Source organism: Chiloscyllium plagiosum, unplaced genomic scaffold, assembly GCF_037043375.1.
Source record: "Chiloscyllium plagiosum isolate Xiang-an unplaced genomic scaffold, Cpla_swu_hap1 HiC_scaffold_45, whole genome shotgun sequence".
Taxonomy (NCBI): Eukaryota; Metazoa; Chordata; class Chondrichthyes; order Orectolobiformes; family Hemiscylliidae; genus Chiloscyllium; species Chiloscyllium plagiosum.
Genome location: NW_028270183.1, coordinates 6,456,543 through 6,482,266, shown reverse-complemented (window position 1 = coordinate 6,482,266; position 25,724 = coordinate 6,456,543). Strand labels below are relative to the sequence as shown.

At 44.7% G+C, this 25,724-nt stretch overlaps 1 protein-coding gene across 2 annotated transcripts in view; it reads right to left on the bottom strand.

Annotated features, from left to right (window-relative positions):
* vav1 (vav guanine nucleotide exchange factor 1) overlaps positions 1 to 25,724 on the bottom strand; it is a 207,917-nt gene that overhangs the window by 137,726 nt on the left and 44,467 nt on the right. For both annotated transcript variants that reach the window (XM_087983397.1, XM_087983398.1), the window contains exon 2: positions 19,483 to 19,599. In XM_087983397.1, the coding sequence (XP_087839523.1) occupies positions 19,483 to 19,599 (117 nt within the window). The remainder of the gene's footprint in view (positions 1 to 19,482; positions 19,600 to 25,724) is intronic.

Below are 25,724 nucleotides of genomic sequence, written 5' to 3'. Positions count from 1 at the left end.
TGACACGAGGCCCCGCGACAGGAAACACAGCCTCAGCTTCGAGAGGAAGAGGCTTCACGCTGCAGAAACAGACAGGAAGCCTTTCTATTGGTCGGCCAAGATGCTAGCTGCAATGCCATCAGCAGCAAAAACCCTTTCCTTCAGAACCCAGCCTTGGCTGATTGAGTTTCTGGCGTCAAATAAGAGGGATCCAAATGAACGCACTAATTCCCTGCACCCAACCCCACCACACCGGTGAAATGACTTGAATTTGTGTAGCACCGTTCACCACCTCAGAGTGTCCCAAAGGAGCAATTTACAAGTTCCTTGATCTGCAGTCATGAAGACATACTGCACAGAAACAGACCCTTTGGTCCAATCACTCCACACCCAACATAATCCCACATCAAACATGTCCCACCCATCTGCACTTGGTCCATATCTCTCCAACCCTTTCCTATTCATGGACTCATCCAAATGTCTTTTAAATATAACCATACCTGCGTCCACCTCTTCCTCTTGGCATATTTTTAAGGTGAGAGGATAAAGATTTAGAAAGGACACGAGAGGAACTTTCTTACTCAGAGAGTGGTCTGTGCGTGGAATGAACGGCCAGAGGAAGTGGTGGATGTGGATAGAGTTACAATATTTAGGAGAAATTTGGATAAGTTCACGAATAGGAAAGGAATATGGAGCAATCACAGGATGTGGGACTAGTTTGGTTTGGGATTATGTTCGACGTGGACTGGTTGGATGGAAGGGGCTGTATGACTCTATGACTGTCACACTCAACATGTTGGCACACAGTGAGGCTGATGGTGTAGTGGCATTGTCACTGCTATGGTGATCCAGAAGACCTGCCCAATGCTCTGGGGATCTAGGCTCAAGCCCCAACATCATAGTTGCAGTTTTTAAACCCAATAAAAATAAGGCCCATCTTTGAGGGGTAAAACTGTCAAATGAACCCTACTGCTTCAAGCTGCCTTCTTAGTTTTAAAATGGAGCTCCATACAAGCAGTACTTTCAGTTTCAAGTATTGTTTTTTTTTAATGAACTGGGTTTATTCCTCACTCTACTTCTGCCCAGCTGAATGGCTGAGATTAAAAGCAACATTGGCGAGTAGGCGAGGTCCTTGTTAACCTTGTCTCTAATTCACAGCGTAAACAATCTCTCCATCGACATCAGCAAAACAAAGGAGCTGGTCATTGACTTCAGGAAGTGGATTGGAGGGCACGCCCATCTCTGTATCAATGGTGCTGAGGTGGAGGTGGTCCGGAGCGTCAGGTTCCTGGGAGTGATGATCACCAACAATCTGTCCAGGTCCACCCATGTCAACGCAACGGTCAAGGAAGCACTACCACGCCTCTCCTTCCTCAGGAGGCTACGGAAATTCAGCATGTCCTCTTACCGAAAGTCCTGTGTGGATGCAGAATGGTGTGGTTTGGCAACTGTTCTTCCCAAGACCGTGAGACACTGCAGAGAGCGGTGAACACAGCCCAGTCCATCACACGAACCAGCCTCTCATCCACTGACTCCACCTACACTCCCCACTGCCTCGGGAAAGCAGCCCAACATCATCAAAGACCTGATGATACTCTCTTCCATCGGGCAGGAGATACAAAGGTTTAAACACACTGACAAATACATTCAATAATGGCTTCTTCCTCACTGTTATCGGACTTTTGAATGGACCTCTCAAATATTAATGATGATCTCTCTCTCTGCACCTTCTCTGCGGCTGTAACAATGTATTCTGCGCTGTGTTCTGCTGCCCCGATGTACTTTGTGTGGTAAGATCTGCCCCGTAGAGCACGCAAACAAACACTTTTCACTGTATATTGGTACACGAGACAACAATAAATCAACCAATGGATCAATCTGAGCAGGAGAATGACCTTACTGGCACACTTTTAAAGAGTATAAACCTGGGACCAGACTCGCTCACATTCACCAAAAGGTGTGTGCCTCCGAACAGGTATTTTGCCCCTAACCCCCAACACCAGTTACCTGCTCCGGATACCCCTGTTGGTCAGTCAGTACTGCAGTGGTCAATAACCTTACACTCTGCTCGGAAACATTGAGAAACCATCCCCATCACGCTGTGTCTAACATTCCCTTATCGGCATCAGTTGGCATTATCCCATTAAGCCTCCAGTAGCACATTAACAATTACAATGTTGTCACTGATTCTCAACTCATCTCTCATTTAATTACCAGGATATTAGAGTTGCAGACTGAATACAAACTAGGCAGGGGATGGTAGATTCCTGCAGAACCAAAGAGGTATGGTTCATGTCAAAGAGAAATCTGAATTTCTATGGTGCCTATCCCCACCTCAGGATGTCTGAAAGTGCTTTAAAATCAACTAAGGCATTGTTCAATGGCAGTTTTTGTTAGAATGTAGGAATCCCAACAGCGGGTTTCTACCCTGCAATGCACTAACGCCAAAGCCATCTGCTGGTTTAGTTGTTGGTTGAAGGACAAATATTGGTTAGGACTCTAGGAAGAGCTTAATTCCGTGCCAAAACAAGTTTGATAAGAACATAAGAACCAGGAGCAGGAGTAGGCCGCCTGGCCCCTCGAGCCCACTTCGCCTTTCAATAAGATCACGGCTAATCTTTTCATGGACTCAGCTCCACTTACTCGCCCTCTCACCATAACCCTTAATTCCTTTACTGTTCAAAAATCTATCTTTGCCTTAAAAACACTCAACGAGGAAGCCTCAACTGCTTCACTGGGCAGGGAATACCACAGATTCACAACCCTCTGGGTGAAGACGTTCCTCCTCAGATCAGTCCTAAATCTTATTTTGAGGCTATGCCCCCGAGTTCTAGTTTCATGCCCCACCCCAGTGGAAACAACATCCTTGCTTCTATCCTTTATATGTTTCTGTAATTATTCTAAATTCCAATGTGTCTAGGCCCAGTCTACTCATTACAAACACTCCTGGATTTATGGTGTAGTTAACATTCAGCTCATTTCCTTTTAAAACAAAAATGGGTAGGGATGAATATGTAATTAATTGTGTTTCTGTAAAAGCCAGTGCCTGTTTTTAAAATAAGGCTCAGTTTTAGGAAGTGAATTGGCTTCATTTTAAAACAACGAGGGTGTAGAAAGAACAATAAGAAATATGATCAAGGCGACAGGCAAGATGGTGGGTGAGCCAGAGAGTGTAACAACTGAAGTTCTGACTGGAAATCAGATGGTGACAAGCCTGTCTGGTTAACCACAATCGTTGACTTCATCGTAAGACCTTTAACTCAGTCCTTCTCCTTACAGAAAGAGTCATTCGCTGCTTCTTTCGTTTTTGCTGTAACCAGTGCCTGTACATTTCATTGCTGAAAATGTGTTGCTGGAAAAGCGCAGCAGGTCAGGCAGCGTCCAAGGAGCAGGAGAATCGACGTTTCGGGCATAAGCCCTTCTTCAGGACTGGGGAGGGGGAGGGGGAGGGAGCCCAGAAGTAAATGGTGGGGGATGGTGATAAGTGGATGCAGGTATTGTGATTGGTCAGTGGTGAAGGGTGGGACTGATAGGTGAGAATCACTATCATCATTAGACTCCCAATTCCGGGTTCTTACTGAATTCAAATTCCACCTGGCCCCAGGGTTATGCTCTTTCCTCATTCCTGAGGAAGGGCTCATGCCCAAAACGTCGATTCTCCTGCTCCTTGGATGCTGCCTGACCTGCTGCACTTTTCCAGCAACACATTTTCAGCTCTGATCTCCAGCATCTGCAGCCCTCACTTTCTCCTCTGTACATTTCATTCCTGATAATAAGATGGGGCTGATAGGATTGATCAGGTGACAAAGCAGATGAACTTTTGAAGGAATGCAGAGGTGGCTGGAAATATCCACACCCCTGCCTGCAGCTGCACACTGCCTGAATCCTGGGACCCCAGGCGTATCTCATCATGGTTTGGAGTCAGAGCGGTGCTGGAAGTCAGAGTCAATAGATGAGGTGCTGGATGAGCACGGCAGGTCAGGCAGCGTCCGAGGAGCAGGAAAGTCAACATTTCGGACTGAAACCCTTCTTCAGGACTGGGGAGGGGGAGGGAGCCCAGAAGTAAATGGTGGGGGATGGTGATGAGTGGATGCAGGTATTGTGATTGGTCAGTGGTGAAGGGTGGAACTGATAGGTGAGTATCACTGTCATCATTCGACTCCCAATTCCAGATTCTTTCTGAATTCAAATTCCACCTGGCCCCAGGGTTATGCTCCTTATGAAGTCAGGCCCTTCCCCAGACTGACTGACTCAAACCCAAGCCCTCAGAGTTTACCTGGGCTCTCTGGATTAATAAGGTAAAAACAATGACTGCAGATGCTGGAAACCAGATTCTGGATCAGTGGTGCTGGAAGAGCACAGCAATTCAGGCAGCATCCAAGGAGCTTCGAAATACACCAGCAAGCCATCTTTTTGCAAATTCTTTCAGCTAGGTGTGTGATGGGGCAGGTTCAGCCTGGCGCTTGAACGGGCGAGATTAACACATGATCTGTAACCTGGCTACGATTAATCGGTTCGGCTGACCTGCCTATTGAACACATCCGATAGGGGGAGGTGGGGCACGGTGGCTTTCTACAAACAGCACATTGAACTACAGGCTGTGGATGAAAAGCAGTGCTGACTCGTCCTAGATGTACTGAGGTGAGAGGTGTTTCCCTTGGCCCTTGGCCACAGTGAAGAGAATGAGAGCGTGTGAGGTTTGGCCAGATGTAACTGTGGTCAAAGGAACGAGACAAGTCATCGAGGTGATGAATGTGACCAGGTTGGGTGCATCAAGTCCAGAGCAGGCATTGCTGCGATGCTGTGGTCAATAACTGAACTTATGATTCATTCTCGTTTGACACCCTTGCAAATAAAAAGGCCTTTTTGTCTGATCATCCTCTGCTTTTACCTCTGTCATCAAAACCATTCTTAAGTCAGTCACTGGCAGCATCAGAATTCGATCTTGGAATAAATAAACATTTTATCTGAAAATACATACTGAAACCTTTTGGAATAACAATAAATGAAAGCTCCATCCGGACATCCAAAGTGAAGGTTGGATCCCAAGGCGGGGTTTGTGAGCTGTAACTTTGGGCTCATTTACCCCAAAGGCAGTGACGAGAGAGCTCAGTCTGAGTTATAACACCATGTCTCATACAGACAGACAGATCCTGCTCTGACAGGTCACCACTGCCCCTTCACCAAAGCCCTCCTTCCCACTGCCCATCCCAGTATCCCCACCCAAGCCTCCCATTCACTGACAGAACGTGACAATTTCCATCCTGGGTCCTGGTGAGAAACGGTTCGGGAGGAGTTGGTCTGGAGAGAGAAAGGAAGTAGGTACCATCCTGACTCAGAAATATATCACCACTCGTTCAGTGTCACTGGGTCAAAATCCAGAAACTCCCTCCCTGAGGGCACTGTGGTCGTATCAACATCCCAAGGACTGCAGTGTTTCAAGAAGGTCACTTTTTCCAGGGCCATTAGGGACGGCCCAGCCAGTTAACCCCCACATCCCGTGAGCAAATAAAAACAAATAACAAATGAAATATTAGCTGCGATCGAACAGTGGAACAGTGGAATTAAGCCAATGGGCCAAATGGATTAATTCTGCTCCTGTGTCTTATGGTTAAAAATAAATAATCTCAACTACAGAATGGTGGAAGCAAAACACAAATTTGTCCCCCCCTTTTAAGGAGGAAACATTTTTAAAAATGTGTGCTGTGATTTAACTGTGATCTCAGTAATTGCATGATAGGACTCTGCTGGAAGGTCTGAAACCTTTCCAGCTCAGACCATCCTGCATTGCAGCCCTAACATATATATAAATGCTGTTTAAAAAACACTGAAAAGGCTGACCTGAGCTAATACAACGAACAAAAGGACCTTTCTATCATCCCAAGTCCAATTATAAATCCCAGTTCCCATCTCAACTAACTCAAAAAAGATTCAGAGTGCTTTATTCAGTTGAATAAAGGGAACTATGGAGCTATGAGGGAGGAGCTGGCCAAAGTTCAATGGTGCAATACCTTAGCCGGGATGACTGTGGAGGAACAATGGCGGATATTTCTGGGTATAATGCAGAAGATGCAGGATGAGTTCATTCCAAAAAGGAAGAAAGATCCTAGGAGGAGGCATGGGTGGCCATGGCTGACGAGGGAAGTTAAGAAACATATAAAGTCAAAAGAGAAAAAGTATAACATAGGAAAGATAAGTGGGAAAACGGAGGACTGGGAATCTTTTAAAGAACAACAGAGGATTACTAAGAAGGAAATACGCAGAGAAAAAATGAGGTATGAAGGTAAACTGGCCAAAAATATAAAGGAGGATAGTAAAAGCTTTTTGAGGTATGTGAAAGGCAAAAAAATAGTTAAGACTAAAATTGGGCCCTTGAAGACTGAAACAGGGGAATATATTACGGGGAACAAAGAAATGGCAGAAGAGTTGAATTGGTACTTCTGATCTGTGTTCACTGGGGAAGACACAAGCAATCTCCCTGAGGTAACAGTGGCTGGAGGACCTGAACTTAAGGGAATTTATATTTGCCAGGAATTGGTGTTGGAGAGACTGTTAAGTCTGAAGGTTGATAAGTCCCCGAGGCCCGATGGTCTACATCCCAGGGTACTGAAGGAGGTGGCTCGAGAAATCGTGGATGCGTTGGTGACTTTTTTCCAGAGTTCGATAGATTCAGGATCATTTCCTGCGGATTGGAGGGTGGCTAATGTTGTACCACTTTTTAAGAAAGGAGCGAGATAGAAAGCAGGAAATTATAGACCAGTTAGTCTGACCTCAGTGGTGGGAAAGATGCTAGAGTCTATTATAAAGGATGAAATTACGACACATCTGGATAGCAGTAACAGGATAGGTCAGAGTCAGCACGGATTTATGAAGGGGAAATCATGCTTGAGTAATCTTCTGGAATTATTTAAGGATGTAACTCTGAGGATGGACAAGGGAGATCCAGTGGATGTAGAGTACCTGGACTTTCAGAAAGCCATTGATAAAGTCCACATAGGAGGTTAGTGAGCAAAATTAGGGCGCATGGTATTAGGGGCAAAATACTGACTTGCATTGAAAGTTGCTTGGCTGACAGGAAACAAAGAGTAGTGATAAATGGCTCCTTTTCGGAATGGTAGACGGTGACCAGTGGGGTACCGCAGGGATCAGTGCTGGGACCGCAACCTTTTACAATATATATTAATGATATAGAAGATGGTATTAATAGTAACATTAGCAAATTTGCTGATGATACAAAGCTGGGGGGCAGGGTGAAATGTGAGGAGGATGTTAGGAGATTACAGGGTGACCTGGACAGGTAAGGTGAGTGGTCAGATGTATGGCAGATGTAGTTTAATGTGGATAAATGTATGGTTATCCACTTTGGTGGCAAGAACAGGAAGGCAGATTACTACCTAAATGGAATCAACTTTGGAAAAGGGGCAGTACAAAGAGATCTGGGTGTTCTTGTACACCAGTCAATGAAGGTAAGCATGCAGGTACAGCAGGTAGTGAAGAAGGCTAATAGCTTGCTGGCCTTCATAACAAGAGGGATTGAGTATAGAAGAAAAGAGGTTCTTCTGCAGCTGTACAGGGCCCTGGTGAGACTACATCTGGAGTACTATGTGCAGTTCTGGTCTCCAAATTTGAGGAAAGACATTCTGGCTATTGAGGGAGTGCAGTGTAGGTTCACAACGTCAATTCCTGGAATGGCGGGACTACCTTACACTGAAAGACTGGAGTGACTGGGCTTGTATACCCTTGAGTTTAGAAGACTGAGAGGGGATCTGATTGAGACCATAAGATTATTAAAGGATTGGACACTCTGGAGGCAGGAAACATGTTTCCGCTGATGGGTGAGTCCCGAACCAGAGGACACAGTTTAAAAATATGGGGTAGACCATTTAGGACAGAGATGAGGAGAAATTTCTTCACCCAGAGAGTGGTGGCTGTGTGGAATGCTCTGCCCCAGAGGGCAGTGGAGGCCCAGTCTCTGGATTCGTTTAAGAAAGAGTTGGATAGAGCTCTCAAGGATAGTGGAATCAAGGGTTATGGGGATAAGGCAGGAACAGGATACTGATTAAGGATGATCAGCCATGATCATATTGAATGGTGGTGCAGGCTCGAGGGGCTGAATGGCCTACTCCTGCACCTATTGTCTATTGTCTACCTGTTCTGTCCGAACCAGTGCACCTTCAGTATCGAAGACCACATCAGTTCTTCAACCTTTGGACTAAGGTGTCAATAAAATAATTATCTGCATAAAATTAAACAATTCAATCCATTGGATCAATGGTGACAGGGGTGGGGTCATGTGGGAACATCTGAAATGATCTACCCCAGAGAGTTGTGGAGGCTAGGTCACTGAAACTATTTAAAGAGGATAGCTTTCTGAAATAACGGGCAGTTGAGGTCTAGGACTAACTGGCATGGGAGAGGAGGTGAGGCTGGGGGCAGATCAGTCATGGTCTGGTTGAATGATGGGGCAGGCTTGAGGGACTGAATGGCCTATTCCAATTATCTCCATCTCAAGATAATTAGGACAAAGAAAAAAGAAAATTTACAGCCCAGGAACAGGCCCTTCGGCCCTCCAAGCCTGAGCCGATCCAAATGTACTGTCTAAACATGTCGGTCAATTCCTAAGCATCTGTATCCCTCTGCTCCCCACCTACTCATGCATCTGTCCAGACACATCTTAAATGAATCTACCGTGCCTGCCTCTGCCACCTCTGCTGGCAACGTGTTCCAGACAACCACCACCCTCTGTGTGCCGTGTGTATCCCCCTTAAACTTTCCATCTCTCACGTTGAAAGCGTGACCTCTCATTATTGAATCCCTCACCCTGGGAAAAAGTTTTTCTCTATCCACCCTGTCTATACCCTTCATGATTTTGTGAACCTCAATCAGGTCCCCCCTCAATCTCCTTTTTTCTAATGAAAATAAACCTAACCCCTCTTCATAGCTAGCACCTTCCATACCAGGCAACATCCTAGTAAACCTGCTCTGCATCCTCTCCAAAGCGTCCACATCCTTTTGGTAATGTGGTGACCAGAACTGTACACAGTATTCTAAACACGGCCGAACCAATGTCTTGTACAATTTTAACATGACCTGCCAGCTCTTATACTCAATACCCCGTCCAATGAAGGCAAGCAGACCATATGCCTTCTTGACCACTCTATCCACCTGAGCAGCAACCTTCAGGGTACAATGGACCTGCACTTCCAGATTTCTCTGCCCATCAACTTTTCCCAAGGCCCTTCCATTTACAATATAGTTTGCTCCAGAATTAGACTTCCCAAAATGCATCACCTCATTTGCCCAGATTGAACTCCATCTGCCACTTCCCCACCCAACTCTCCAGTCTATCTATATCCTCCTGTATTCTCTGACAGTCCTTTATGCTTTCTGCTACTCCACCAACCTTCGTGCCATAATTAGCTTGTGCATGCATCAGTGTGTCCTACTGACTGTGGGGTCATACGTGCAAGAACGGGAGACTTGGCAAGAAGGGGCTTGTGATCGTACGAACATGTGCACATCAGAATCAGGAGGCCATTCAGCCCTTCGAGCCTGCTTCACCACTCAACAAGGTTCGTGGCTTATCTGACTGTAACCTCAAATCCCCATTTCCACCTGAACCTGAGAACATTTCTTTAACAAGACCTTTTCTTTCTGTGGTGTCACTGGTGTAAATCGGGAAGAAAAGCAGCTCAGCATGTTAATCTGAAAGTACCCTGACAGTACAGGGCTTGGACTGGCCAAACAATTAACTCAGAGAGAGGAAGGAGCTCTGATAAAGATATCAGACTTTGATTGGCTGTTTTTTGTTTGTTCTAAGAAATCAATGCATCAAAAACTACTTTAAAATAGCACCACAGGGGGTCAATCAACCTTTTGCTAAATTGTGTGCACACTTGAGTGAGAATAATCCAAGGCAAGCAAGTCAAATGTTGCAAAGGGTCTTGGACGAATAATAACTGTTTTCAAAGAGGAAGGACCATATTAGGTGCGAACTGAAGTTTCTCAATTTGCACCTTGCGTTGTTACAACCTTCCTTCGGCAGTTCAAAGTTATTGCATCGCACAGGCACACCACACCAAAACATCTCTCTATACGCTCTATTTCCCACCAGAAACCACCAACAGCAGTAAAAGAGTTGCACTCTCAACATATGCAGCAACTTAATTGCATCCTGACAGAGTTAGCGGAACCAAAATAAAAACACACTCATTCAGCCGTTGAGAGTTGACTTAAAAGTGACAAGTCAGACCTGGTGGTGAGAGCAAAATAATCGATTGCCATAAACACCCACAGCAGCTCCAGTGAAGGGCCTTTACTGTAATCCCGCTCTACGCTGCTAATGAGGAGAAATGATTGACTCAATCTGCTGGGAATACAAGGTGGAATCTCGTTGCGATATTTCACCCAGCCTTGCCAATCTGTGAAAAGAGCTCCCAGTCTGAATGGAGTGTCTTCCTTTTATATTCATTTTGTGGGATGTGGGTGTCACTGGCCAGGCCCAGCATTTATTGCCTGTCTCTAGCTGCCCCTGGAGAAGATGGTGGTGATCTGCCTTTTTGAACCGCTGCAGGGTGTGGAGGGGCAGTGCTGTTAGGGAGGGAGTTCCTATATTTTGACCCAGAGTCACCAAAGGAACGGCGATATATTTCCCAAGTCAAGGTGGTGAGTGGCTTGGAGGGGAACTTGCAGGGGGTGGTGTTCCCCTTGTCTGCTGCCCTTGTCCCTCTAGATGGAAGTGGTTATGGGTTTGGATGGTGCTATTTCTGGACGTTTGATGAATTGCAGAGCATCATGTACACACTACTGCTACTGAGCATCAGTGGTAGAGAGAGTGGATACCCGTGCTGCAGATTTTGTTCCCTAACAGCACGGTTTGAGCCCGAGGGACCACAACAGCTCAGGAAGGCAACTTACCACAACCTTCTCCAGAACAATCAAGGACAGACAATAAATGCTGGGCCCAGCCAGCGACATCTACGTCCCATTAACAAATATTTTTAAAAAGTTGAAGATCTGCATTAAAAGCAGGAGATCAGCAGGTCTGGCAGCAACTTTGCAGAGAGAGAGAGAGAGAGAGAGACTGAGTTAACATTTCAGGTCAGCGACCTTTCTTCAGATAGTGAAATGTTAAATGTGGAATGTGAGCAATAAAGAGTGGGATTCCTTTTTTGAAACAAAAATGACCTTCAGGGAGAGGGGTGACTCTGACCAACCCCATTGGTTGGCTATTCCTCAGGTGTCCTGGTAACACAACATCGTAACAGCACCAAAGGTGTTGGGGGATGGGGACACTTCACCCATTGTGTCTCTGCTAGCCCTCTGAAAGACCATTGTGCCACTCTTCGGCCTCTTTCTCTGTACCCTTCCTTGTTCCTCCTTCCTTTCTCGATAGGAAGTCAACTCCCCTCTGTGTTTTGTAATTGAACTCTGTCCCCAGCAAGCTCTTGGGGAGGGGTAGGGGGGAAGCTTTCTCGATCTCGCTGAGTGAAGACTGCTTTCCCCTGTATCTCCATCCCTTCCATTGCCACCCAATCCCTTGCTCCCAGCCTATCCCCATGACCCTGCCTTGACCATGGCTAATCCACCTGACCCACACATCCCTAAGGAGACTTGCTTTCAATGCTCAGAGCTTTTGAGCACAGGAGCTGGGACATTGTGTTGAGGTTGTTTGGAACGTTGATGAGGCATCTTTTGGAGTACCGCATACAATTTTGGTCACCCTGCTACAGGAAGGATATTATTAAATTGGAGAGGGTTCAGAAAAGCTTTACCAGGATGTTGCCTGGAATTGAGGGTTTGAGTTATAAGGGGACGTTGGGACTTTTTTCACTGGAGCAGGGGAAGTTGAAAGGTGACCACATAGAGCTTTATAAAATCATGAGAGGCATAGGTAAAGTGAATGACAATCATCTTTTTCCTAGGTTGGGGGAGTTCAAAAGTAGGGTGCATTTCTTTGAGGTGAGAGGTGAAATATTTAAAAAGCTCTTGACGTGCAACTGTTTTGCACAGAGGGTGGTTTATATGTGGAATGAACTGCCTGAGGAAGTGGTAGATGCAGGTATAGTTACAATATTTAGACACACACATGAATAAGAAAGGTTTAGAGGGATCTGGGCCTTGTTTTAATTTGGGAACCCTGGTTAGCATGGATGGGTCTGTTTCCATGCCGCATGACTCTAATCCACCCTAACCTGCATACCTTTGGACTGAGGGAGCAAACTGGAGCACCCGACAGAAACAGGAAGAATGTGCAAACTCTACACAATCACCCAAAGGTGGAATCAAACCCACGTCCCTGGTGTCGTGAGACAGCAGTGCTGACCACCGAGGCACCCTGTCTATCCCTCTTTAAAAGGTATTCAGTTGGGTTTTTGCTTACAGACTTTCACAGTGACATTGTGTGGTTCAGACACAGAAACTTCCAGATCTATTGTAGAAACATACAATACAAAAGAGGATCTTCAACCCACAAAGTGGGCACTGCCAACATAATACAACTACCTCCACTCATCCCAGCTTCCCACACTTGCCCCACAAACTGAATCTTGTGACATTTCAGGTGTTCATCCGAGTACTTTTTAAAGGTTGTGAGATTTCTTGCCTCAACTACTGTCCCTGGCACGGCATTCCAGATTCCCATCATCCTCCGGGTGGAAACACTATGCCTCAAATCCCTGCTCAACTTCCTGACTGAGTTGCAAATCTCATCCTGGTTGCCAGTCCAACACAAAAGTCCTTATTTCACTGCCCTATGACTGAATAAACCAGTTCCCTACAACCTTAGAAACAGACATCCCTCAGAGCATCTCATACACGAACAGTTGCTGGGTAACTCAGAACTGAAACATGCCCAGAAACAGAGGCATGTTGCCAGGCATCTGCTTTTACACTCATCAGGACCCACCCTAGAATGCCACAGGAGAAAAGGATGCTGATTGGTTGGTTCGTCAGCCCTGATTGGACAACTAACAAATGATTGAGACTAAATCCGTTGTGCTTGTGTCAGCTCATCTATATTGGCTTGAAGCTTGCTCCAGGAGCAAAAGGAATATATTCAGTTATTGCACTTAATGAGCGACCCAGAAATATGTGGAGCCTATATAACGCACATTGCTTTCTACATAGCAATGCCTCAGCCAATCAGCACTCCTTCCCTTGTGTGATATAAATTGTTGCGATTGTTTGAAATTTGGAATTCTTGCGTTTGTCCTGATAAGCATAGACAGAGAGCTTCAATGAAACATCTCTTTGATTTAATCTCATAGATTCTATAAGATAACTAATCGGGCCATTAACTGAAACAAAAATATTGTTTAATATGCCAAAAGGTAACAGGGTAGCAATTGTGATGATGCTGTAACTTTAAGAGGTGTGTATTGTCCTGGTTTCTTTTAGAGAGAGATTGGTGGACAGGTAGTGAGTGGTCTATGAGAAGGAAAACAACTTGTGAGGCCTTGGGGACTCTTTTTTAAGTTGGAACAATAGAAGCAGCCTGACTGGGTGTGTTCAAGTTTTCCTAAATCCAGGATATTTTGAGTTAGCTTTCAATAGTTATTGCTGAGGTCTCAGCAGGGTTGGAAGGCAGTGAATCTGTCCTGGCTGCTACTCTCTCTCTCTCCAAATTGTCTTTTGATGTTCCCTCCTCCTAGATTGGAGAACTGCATGTGAGATAATCTGTTTTCTGAATTTGCCTTTTTGCCAGAGGGTGTGTTTATGGGATGTTACTCTATTGGAACAGTTAATTATAAACAGTTACTATATCTATTATTCTGTTAAGTTTTCCAGTAGAGTTGTTATTTCAAGTTCCTCTTTGTTTCGTTGTATTTTAACTACAGTGTTTAAATAAATTGTGTCTGGCTTAACCTCAAGTGGCTTGACCAATTGAATTGCATCTGGAATATTACACCTTACATTTACTTTTAAAACGAGGAAAGGTTATGGTCTAGGCTATCTTCTCAATATATTTTTAGGAGGACTGTTCTGGTCCATAACACAAGCAATAATCGTAAAGGACAGTATCAGGAGATTTGTAATTTCAGGATGTCATTGGCTGGACCAGCATTGGTTCCCAATACCTCTTTGCCATTGAGAAGATGATAGCAGGCTGACTTCCTCCCACAATGTTGTTCATTCCTCCCAGGACTGAGCACATCACTGGACAGGCCAGCATTTGTTGCTTGTCCTTAATTGAACTGAGTCAAAAAGTGTGGCGCTGGAAAAGCACAGCCGGTCAGGCAGCATCCAAGGAGCAGGAGAGTCAACAGTTCAGGCAGAAGCCCTCCATCAGGAAGCCTTTCATCAGCTTCCTCGGATGCTGCCTGACCGGCTGCGCTTTTCCAGCGTCGCACTTTTCGACTCTGACTCTCCACCATCTTCAGTCCTCATTTTCTCCTTAATTGCACTGAGGGGCTCACACAGCCTGTTCAGTTAAGAGTGACTGACCAACAGTTAACATTGCTTTGGGTCTGGATATATACATATGCCAGACTTCCTTTCCCCGAAGAGGCATTAGCGAATCAGATGTGTTTCTGCAACAAACCATTATAGTTTACTTTCCAGATATATTCATTGAATTCATATTTCACCAAGCACCATGGTGGACCCATGTCCCCCAGAGCATTAACCTGAGCCTCTGCATTACTAGTCTGAAACATTACCCCCAAGCCAGGTCTTCCCCCTACTCATTGATGATAGTCACCATTATTGAGAGCAGCGTTTTTTATTGCAGATATATTAATGTATTGAAATGGAAATTGCCCCAGGGGTGGGATCTGAGCACATGGCTGTGAAGCATTAGTCCACACCAGAAGGAAGAACAGTCAATTGAACGCCCATCGTGTGGATGATTTGAGGGGGATGGGGGGGGGGGAGATGCCATTCGCTGTCCTCCTCCTTTCTGCTCAAAGGTCAGAAAGTATCAGGAAGCAGCGTTTTCACCTACATCAGAAGGCTGGATCAGGTTCCAAGGAAATGCACATGAGACAAGGATTCAGGATCCACACAACAAAGCAGCCAGATACTGCAAAGGCAAAATGTTAGGGTTGGCGTTGTGGAAGGAAGAGATTAAACAGGCGCCTTAATCTGAGCCAGTTTGACAATGAGGAAAGATTAGGGAGGCTGAACAGAAGGAGCTCACCATCATCAACAGCAAAGCTCAGATGTATTAAACGATTCAGATCAGACAAAGTGATTTTATGACTGTGTCATTATATAATTAGAAAGAACGGTGCTGGGACAAATTACAGAACAGCAGGGGGGATGTCATTATTGCAGGATCCCAGAAAATAGAAGGGTATTTATGTTGCAAAGCAAGAGCCAAGTTAAACCCTGCAGCCTCGCCCACTCACATTGATCTCGTTTATCAAGGGGAAACATGAGACAGGAATATTAGATCGGCACCAGTGAATTTAGCTCAACTCTCCCAGCCGTAAATCTCATTAAAGTTTGCCAGCATATTTTTGAAGTTTTTGCTGGCTCCCTCCATTTTCCACCAACTTCGCCATGTTACAGTGTCTGCCATTCGGACCACATTCAGAAAACCGCCCACGTGGCATTTTGGCAGCACATTCACCTGACCGAGTCATTTCAGTGAGCAGTGAGTCCCACTTCATGTCTAGCTTGTACCTGGGCAGGGATGGCCGAACCCTCTCCGACCTACTGTTCAATTATTCCGTCTTCGATTGTGTGAGTTTGTGCACCAGTGATGCTTACCGCATTTGATTTGTTACGCCTGGGCGAGGACTCAGAGAAAAATAGACAAACTGGAGAAAGGGGGGAAAAGCAGAGCTGAAACATGGAGCAGACATTTCAAAGCACTCAATAATCAAATGTTGAATGGAGGTGGAAGCTATTATTGTCGATGCAAGCTGAGGATGTGGAGGTGTCGGTGTTGGAGTGGGGTGGACAAGGTCAAAGGTCACGTGATACCAAGTTATAAGCAAATAGATTAGACTCCCTACAGTGTGGAAACAGACCCTTCGACCCAACAAGTCCATATCAACCCTCCAAAGAGTAACCCACCCAGACCCACGCACGTACTCATGCATCTATCACTATGGGCAATTTAACATGGCCAATTCACCTGACCCACACATCTTTGGATTGTGGGAGGAAACCCACGCAGACACGGGGAGAATGTACAAACTCCACACAGACAGCCGTCTGAGGCTGGAATCGAACCTGGGTCCCTGGCGCCGTGAAGCAGCAGTGCTAACCACTGAGCCACTGTGCCACCCCTAGGTTTATTTGGAATTAAAGTTTTCGGAGTGTTGCTCCTTTGACAACTGAAGCTCCCAAAGCTTGGGATTTCAAGTAAACCTGTTGGACTATAACCTGGTGTTGTGTGACTTCTGACCGTGTAAACAAGAGAGAATGTTTCCTTCGTGGGGGAGAAGACAGAAACAGGGGGCAGAGTTGAAAAGGAAGGGGTCTCTCACTTGAATCAGAGATGCGTAAATTTATTTTTCTCTGTCTGAGGAATTCTTCGCTCCAGGTAATGGTGGAGGCAGAATTATTGGATATTTTTAAAACTGAGTTAGAAAGATACTTTGAAATTGCAAGCTTTCAGAGCCCTAAAACCTTGCGATTTCAAATAAACCTGTTGGACTATAACCTGATCTCGTTTGGTCTTTGACCTTGTCCACTCCAGTCCAACTCCAGCACCTCCTGATTGACAATAAAGGAGGTCAAAGTGTAAGGAGAAGTAGGTGGGAACTGAGGCTACTGTCCTATCAGACACAGTCTTATCAGAAGGCAGAACAGACTCGAGAGGCCAAATGGTCCTAAGTTGTGTGTTCATATCACGGCATACCCCCAGGGATGCCATAGGGTCTTTTGGAGGGGCAGTCACATCAGCTCAAGTACTGTACAAAGTTAGCTGGTGTGTGCAGCTGTTCACCCAGGCAACATTGCCAGCAGCTGTGTAGTTTCACTGCACAAAAGACCCACAAAAGATGGAACATATCCAAGTATGAATCACTTCAATTCCAAGGTATGGGGTTATAAAAAAGACATGAAGTAAGACACTCCATTTTCTGTTTCTAACAGCATCTCAACCTCATGCAGGCTTCATGGCCATGGTCTCCCCTGAATAACTTCAGGCAGTTACAAAATTCATGCCGGCTTTTTTCCTTAGAAATAGAGCTGCTTCAGCTCACTCTTGTGGCTTGGTCAAAACCCAGCATGTGGGAAAATGATTACGTTTCATTTCATACTTGTAAGATTTCAGCCTGGTTCTATTCTAGCTCTTTCAGGTGAGACATTAGACTGAGACTGTCCACTCTGTTGGACATGAAAGACTCCGCCCCAACATTTCATCGAAGATGAATAGAGTTCTTTGTGGATAACAGTTACATTCTCAAAGAACACTAATGCAGGTTGGACATTGAGCGCTTTCTGTGTGCACATTAGCTTTCTATAGGTGAACTGGGGAACTTAATTATAGAATTGAGGCATGGACTATTTTCTAAATGGGGAGAAAATTCAGAACTCTGAAGTGCAAAGAGACTTGGGAGTTCTAGTCCAGGATTCTCTCAAGGTAAACTTGCAGGTTGAGTCAGTAGTTAGGAAGGCAAATGCAGTGATAGTATTTATTTTGGGACTTTAATGTAAAAACAGGGATGTACTTCTGAGGCTCTGTAAGGCTCTAGTCAGACCACATTTGGAGTATTGTGTGCAGTTTTGGGCCCCATATCTCAGGAAGGATGTACTGGCCCTGGAGTATGTTCGGAGAGGTTCGTGAGAATGATCCCAGGAAAGAACAGCTTAATATCTGAGGAACGTTTGAAGTCTCTGGGTCTATACTCAATGGAGTTTAGAAGGATGAGGGGGGATTTCAGTGAAACGTACAGAATACTGAACAGCCTGGACATTGGGAACATGCTTCCATTGGTAGGAGAGATGAGAACCCTGAGGGCACAGCCTCAGAGTAAAGGGAAGACCTTTTCGAACAGAGATAAGGAGAAACTTCTTCAGCCAGAGAGTGGGGAATTGAGGGAATTCATTACTGCAGAAGGCTTTGGAGGTCAGCTCATTGAATGTATTTAAAACGAAATAGATAGATTCTTGACTATCAAGGTGATCATGGGTTAGGGGGAGAAAGTGGGAGAATGGGATTGAGAAACTTATCAGCCATGATTAAATAGTGGAACAGACTCAATGGGCTGAATGGCCTAATTTCTGCTCCTATGTCTTATGGTCTTATGATAAGCGGACGCTTATTTAAAACTGAGATGTGAAGGAATTTCTTCTCCCAGTGAACGGTTGGGGATCCCTTCCGCAGAGAGTTGATCACTGCAGGCTAGATCACTGAAATAGCTAAAGAGAAGATAGGTGGATTTTTGGAATGTCAGGGAGTTGAAAGTTAGAATGAGCTGGAATGAAAGAGGGGTTCAAGTCTGCTGCAGATCCGTCATAGTCTTGCCGAATGGTGAGCTAGGCTTGAGGGGCCAAATGGCCTACTTAAGTTCGAGTGTACATCGTTTGGAGCAGCGACCTTTCCAATTCATTCATGGGATGATGTCACCGCTGGCTTGGAAGGCATTTATTGCCCATTCCAAAGTCTACTCCATTGGTGCAGGTCTGGAGTCACACGTTGGCCATACCAGGTAAAGATGGCAGATTTCCTTCCCTAAAGGGGACCAGTGAACCAGGTAGACTTTTATCACCATGGCCAACATTAGGCAAGCAAAGTGGGTGGGTGCCTGGTGACCTGTTTAACAGGATTCTGGTTCGAATCCTTCTACAGCAGATGGTGGAATTTGAATTCAATAAAAATCTGGAATTAAGAGTCTAATGATGACCATGAATCTGTTTTCAATTGTCAGTAAAACCTATCTGGTTCACTAATGTCCTATTAGGAAGGAAACTGCCATCCTTACGTGCTCTGTCCGATATGCGACTCCAAACCCACAGCAACATGGTTGACGCTTAACTGTCCTCTGGGCAATTAGGGATGGGGGCAACAAATGCTGGCCTAGCCAGCGATGCCCTCATCCCGTAAATGAATAACAGAAGAAAAACACTCCACATCTCCGAGAGCTACCAACTCTGTTAGTGGGGACTACTGCTGAGTTGTCATCCTTGCGAACATAGGACTGTGAAAGGGAAACTGCTAGAGTCATCTTGCCCCTTCCACAACTTGAGGATGTGCCAATACACTCAACATCCAACCGGAAACAGGTACCTTTGTGTGCCATTCCGCCAAACTTCTCACCCATTGCCAGTGGGAAAACTGGAGCCAGTGACCTTGATAACCACACTGCTGTTAATTGGTTGCATAGTCAGATAGTTCAGGTTATCAAACCGATACCTGACCCCTTTGCAAATGGTTCAGCAGAATTGACCATCGACTCAATAAACATATATTCACAAAGGAACAACTGAAGTAGCTCAATAATAAAAGGGTTGAAAAAATAATTTGGCTTCCCACAGGTTTTCATTTCCTCTGGAACCCAGGCAGTGCAGAGAATGAAATTTCAGACTATAACATAAACACTGTACCTTGGCAAAATCGCGTACATCGAACAGATCGAAGGCTTCAAACAGTTCACTCTTCTTCATGTTGAATTTCTCGCAGCACGCGTTTAAAAAGGTCCGGATATTCTTGAGGCAAAGGAACTGTAAAGCAAGACGGGGCAGATACAGACAGGGTCAATTAACGGAAAGACCACCCTCACGTTAAAACGTTTTGTGTATATTCCTGTCCCCAATTCTTCCTGCCTGTCGCGACAGGTTTGTCATCACAACTTTTTGAGTTGGGAGAAAGGCAAAGTCAGAGACTGAGGAAGTCTGAAAAAAGACTCTGGATTCACATAGCGCCTTCCACAGGATGTGCCAATACACTCAGCGTCCAATCAGAGACAGCACTGCAATACTAGAGTATCTGTTGTTGATAACACTCCTTCAAAGGGCTTGGAGTTGTTTCACTCTGCTTAGGAAGTGCTATGTAAATACAAAATATTTTTGTTGCCACATGCTAACCTTGCCAGAAGATGGCCATAAAACCAGCAGGGTGTAGGAGCATAGTCAGTGAGACATGGCTGACCTAGTAACTCCATTTTCCTGCTACTTTTTTTACCTCGTAACCCTTATTGATTAAAACCTCTTCCTGTCTCAGCCTCGAATATATTTAATGACCCAGCCTCCACAGTCCTCTGCAGTAAGGAATTCCACACATTCACTCCTGGCTGAGAGGAAAACATCCTCCTCAGCTCTGTCTTAAATGCACAACTCCTTACTATTAGAATATACGGTCTGGTCTTAGGTTCCCCCACAAGGGGAAACAACCTCTCCACATCTCCCTTTTCAGGCCCCCTAAGAGTTTTTAATGTTTCAATAAGGTCATCTCTCATTCTTCGAAACTCCAATGAGTAGGCCAAACCTCCTCAACCTCTCCCTCATAAGATAGTCCTTCCAAACCTGATATCAGCCAAGTGAACTTTCTCTGGACTGGTCCAATGCCAGTATATCTTTCTGTAGATAAGGGAACCAAACTGTGGTCTGTACAGTCTTAGCAAGACTTCCCTTTTTTTTTATTCCAGTCCCTTTGAAATAAAGACAATGTTCCACACACCTTCCTCATTTCTCACTGGACTTGGAGCATTCTTTTTTTGTGATTTATGATTTACATTTATGAAGGAGAGGTGATGGACTATTATTGCTGGACTATTAATCCAGGAGACTCTGATAATGTTCCAGGGGCCTGGGTTTGAATCCTGCCATGTCATTTAAAAGGCATCTGGATGGGTATATGAATAGGAAGGGTTTGGAAGGATAAGGGCCAAGTGCTGGCAGGTGGGACTAGATTGGGTTGGGATATCTGGTCAGCATGGACAGGTTGGACCAAAGGGTCTGTTTCCGTGCTGCACATCTCTATGACTCTATGACTCTATGACTGATGGTAGAATTTGAATTCAATAAGTATCTGGAATTAGAAGCCTAAAGGTGACATTGAAACTGCCGCTGACTGTCAGGAAAAAAACCCAACTGGTTCACTGGGGAAGGAAACCAACATCCTTACCCAGTCCAGACCCACAGCAATGGGAACCAAAAGCATAAATTGCTAGAAAAGCTCAGCAGATCTGGCAGCATCTGTGAAGAGAAATCAGAGTTAACGTCGAGGGACCCTTCCTCAGAACTGTTTATCCCACAGCAATGGGGATTGACACTTAACTGCCCTCTAGACGATTAGGGATGGGCAACAAATACTGGCCTGGCCAGCAATGCCATCAGCCTGTGAATGAATAAAAAAGTATATAGCACCCCCCACCCCCCCCAATCCCCCTCTGCAGTTTTTTCCCCGTTTAACCAATATTCAGCTCCTCTGTTCTTCCTGCCAAAGTTTGGCATTATATTTTACCTACCAAGTTTTTGCTCTGTCACTTAACATAACTCTTTGCTACTCATCTTCCCCTACTTGCCTTCCCACCATTTCTTTTGGGTCATCTGTAATAGCCCATTAACTTTCCTCACCTAAGACCCTATTGTCTTGCCAATGGTGTCTGCACTAGTTACAGCGTGCCATCTTGAAAATGCTCCCTTTATCTCAAACTCTCTGTCTTCAATTGATTATCAAATCCTCCATATTAGTCCCTGCACAATGAGCTCTTATTAAATACCCTTATGTGCAGTACCTTACTGAATGCTGTAAATCCAAAATACATTACATTTACTTGTCCCCCTTTATTGATCCTGCTTGTTACATCCTCAAAACAATTCTAATGAACTTGCCAGGCACATTTTCCCCTTCATAAAGTCTTGCTGATATTGTGTATTGGCATTAGAAATTTCTAAATGCTCTATTATTACAGATATTTTCTGTTCAGATGCATTATTACAACCCCTGGAGCAGGTGGGACTTGAAACCAGGCCTCCTGGTTTAAAGGGGTGGACATTACTATTATACCTTTTAGAATAGAGTTAAATAATCTCAATAACAGATGTTACACTAACTAAGCTACAGTGACTTGCTTTTTATTGCCTTCCCTTTAAAATAAAGGTGCTACACTGGCTGGTTTTCCATTGTCTTAGACTTTTCTGAATCTAAGGATTCTTGGTCAATGACGATCAATGCATCAATTGTGTCTGTAACTACTTTCTTTAATATCCAAGGATGGATCCCATCTGGTTTGGGGAATTTATCAGCCTTTAGCCCTATTAGTTTCCCTGGCACTTTTTCTCCAGGAATAATTATAGTGTTTATTTCCTCTCCCCTTTTGCCATTTGATTATTTCACATTTCCGGAACGCCAGTAGTGTCTTCTCCTGTGATGATTAATGCAGAGTATTGATTCAATTCCTCTTCCAATTCCTGGCTCCCCATCGTTATTTCCCCAGCCTCATTTTCTTGGGCTCTCTCTTCCTTTTTATACATTAAAAGAAATTTGTACTGTCACTCCTGTTGTTACTTGTTAGTTCACCCTTATTGTTTATTTCTGCCCTTTTGTTTGGTTTGTTTGGTTAATTTTTAAAACTTTCCTAGTCCTCTGACTTACCACTAAACTTTGTCCCTTTATAAATGTCTTATTCAATTTGGTACTGCCCTTAGTTTCATTGGTTAACTGGATTTACTGTCTTCCAAGGATCCTACTTCCTCACTAAGATACAACTTTGTTGCGTGTCACGAACTATTTTCTTAAATATCAGCCATTGCTCGTCCACTGTCCCTTCTGCTAAACTCCTTTCTCACTCCGACCAACTCTGCTCTCATTCCTTTGTCAGTTGCTTCAGAGCCAAGTTCTATCCTCTCAAATGGATCGTTAAGTTCTGCCATGTTATGGTTACTGTTGCCTAATGCATCTTTTACACAGACCCTGCCTCATTACACATGTCCAGTTCCAAAATAGTCTGATTGAATCCATACTACGTTGTTCCATTAAACTGCTACAAACATACTCTGTGAATTCTTCATCACTGCTCCTTCTGTCAAAGGTTGAAGACACTCATGATTAATTCATGGCTTTTTAATACTCTAGCATTATCTCTTGATTTATTTTTCTGATGTACAGTATAGCTGCTGTTAGGGGGCCTGCAGATTACTCAATGCAATGTCTTCCTCCCCTTGCTATTTCTTACCTTCATCTGTAAGGATTCAAGATTATCCAAACTGAAGTCATTGCTTGCTATTGTGTTTATTCTATCTCACATACTAACAAAGCTACCCTTCCTTATTTTCCTTCCTTCCTTTCTTTCGAAAAGTCACATGCCCCAGAATATTTAGTTACGAGTGCTGATTTCTTTGAAACAATGCTTATGTTATGGCTATAAGATCCTAACCATCAGTGTCTATTTGTGCTTATAATTTATTTGTTTCATCCTGAATACCACGTGGATTCAAGTAAAGTCATAGAGTCATAGAGACATAGATGCATAATCATGTAGTACGCAAACAGACCCTTTGGTCCAAATAATCCACACCAACTATGTTCCCAAACTAAACCAGTCCCACCTGCCTGCGCCTGGCCCATATCCCTCCAAACCTTTCTTATTCATGTACTTATCTCTTTTAAACGTTGTGACTGTGCCCACATCCACCACTTCCTCTGGAAGTTCCACACGTGAAACACTCTCTGTGTAAAAATGTTGTGCTTCACGTCCTTGGTAAATCTTTCTCCTCTCACCTTAAGAATAGTTTTGAACTCCCCACCCCAGGGAAATGACTCTTGTTATTCACCTATCTATCACAATTATATAAACCTCAATAAGGTCACCCCTCAGTCTCATGTACTCCAGCTTATCCAGCCTATTTTTATATCTCAAACCTTCCATTCCTTTTCAATATTTCTTTTCCCTTTCACCTTCTTTGTTGCTGTGATTTAAAGGATCATTTGTTTTTTTATGCGTGAGAAATATATAAACTAGCAGCAGGCATTGGTTTAGGGTGAGAGAGAAAAGATATAAAAGGAGCGACATTTTCACCCAGGGGGTGGTGCGTGTATGGAATGAGCTGCCAGGGGAAGTGGTGGAGGATGGTACAATTACAGCATTTAAAAGGCATCTGGATAGATACATGAATAGGAAGAGTTTGGAGGGATACGGGCTAAGTGCTGGCAAAGGGGACTAGATTGGGTTGGGAGATCTGGTTGGCATGGACAGGTTGGACCAAAGGGTCTGTTTCTGTGCTGTACATCTCTCTGACTCTAAATAAGTCATTTGACTCTTTGAGACAGCTTTCTCCCTGGATCGTTTTGCCCTACGAAATGTATCTAACTCTTTCTTGAAGGACATTAGTCCAGATTTTGCCTTTGACCCACATTTTCAGTTTTCTATGTTCGGTCCCATGCACCCTATACTGAGACCTGCATGAAGTCACCTCTCGTTCCTACTGTCTCGGGTTTGAAGGCAATCTGTTTCTTAGATCCCCGCTGGTCACCCGAAACTAGGGAAGTCCTGTTTGTAACATTGGAGCATGACATTGGGAAATCACATGGTTCTGGTATTCACTGGTAGACCTTGGCAGGGAACGAGGGAGAAAGTCCACCCGCCAGTGGGCAAGGGAACATTGGCACAGTGGCAGCTGACTTCAAAATAAAGAAGCTTTATTCACGACTGAAAAATAACAGACACAACTGCAAAAGGAAATAGGTGGAGAGTGGGAGGAGGATGACTAATAGTGGGAATAAGGCTGAGAAACTGCAATACGAAATCAAACCTCAAACAAGTATCAATCAGCGAACAAGGAGTTTACAACAGAGAGAAGGAAGTGAACAATCAGCCATTAATCAGGTTGTAAGTCTGAGGTGCAATGTGTACAAATGAACAGGTCTTGATCTGAGTGGCAAGCACTGACTGTGTGGTACAGCAGGGAGCAGTACGTTAACCCTAGCTATTCACAGAGTACATTAATCACTTTGATGAAGGACTCAAATGAAAAAGCTCCACGTTTGCAGACAACGCAAGGGTGGGAGGGCGAACTGCGAGGAGATTGCAGAGGTGCTCCAGTGCAATTTGGACAAGTTGAGTGAGTGGGCAAATGAATGGCGGAAGTTGTACAATCTGGATAGACGTGAGGCTACCTACTTTGCTAGCAAAAACAGGAAGGCAGGTTATTATCCGAGGGGCGATAGGTTGGGAACGGGGGAGGTGCAACGAGACCTGGGTGTCCTTGTGCACCAGTCACCCATTCAGGTGCAGCAGAGGGTGAAGGTGTAAATGCTACATTAACCTTCATCGTGAGAGGATTCGAGTGCAGGAGCAGGGATACCTTGCTGCAATTGTAGCAAGGGCCTTAGCGAGGTCACACCTGGAGTCTTGTGTCCAGGTTGGTCACCTGATCTGAGGGAGGATGTTCTAGCAATGGAGGAAGTTCAGCAAAGGTTTACCAAACTGATTTCTGGGATGGAGGCACTGGTCGAAAGTGAGGACTGCAGATGTTGGAGATCAGAGTCAAGATCAGAGTGGTGCTGGGAAAGCACAGCAGGTCAGGCAGCATTCCGGGGAGCAGGAAAATCGACGTTTCGGGCAAAAGCCCTTCATCAGGAATGAGCAGGACTGGTGTATGAAAGGGGATTGGATTGGTCACTGGAGTTTAGAAGGATGTGAGGAATCTCGTAGAAACCTATGAAATTCAAACAAGACTAGACAGGGTAAATGCAAAAGGGTGTTCCCTATGACCGGGGAATCCAAAACCCGGGGTCGCAGACTAAGGAAATAGGGTAGGCCGTTTCAGACAGAGCTAAGGAGAAACCTCTTCAGCCAGAGAGTGGGGGGAGCCTGTGGAATTCTCTGCCACAGAAAACATTTGAG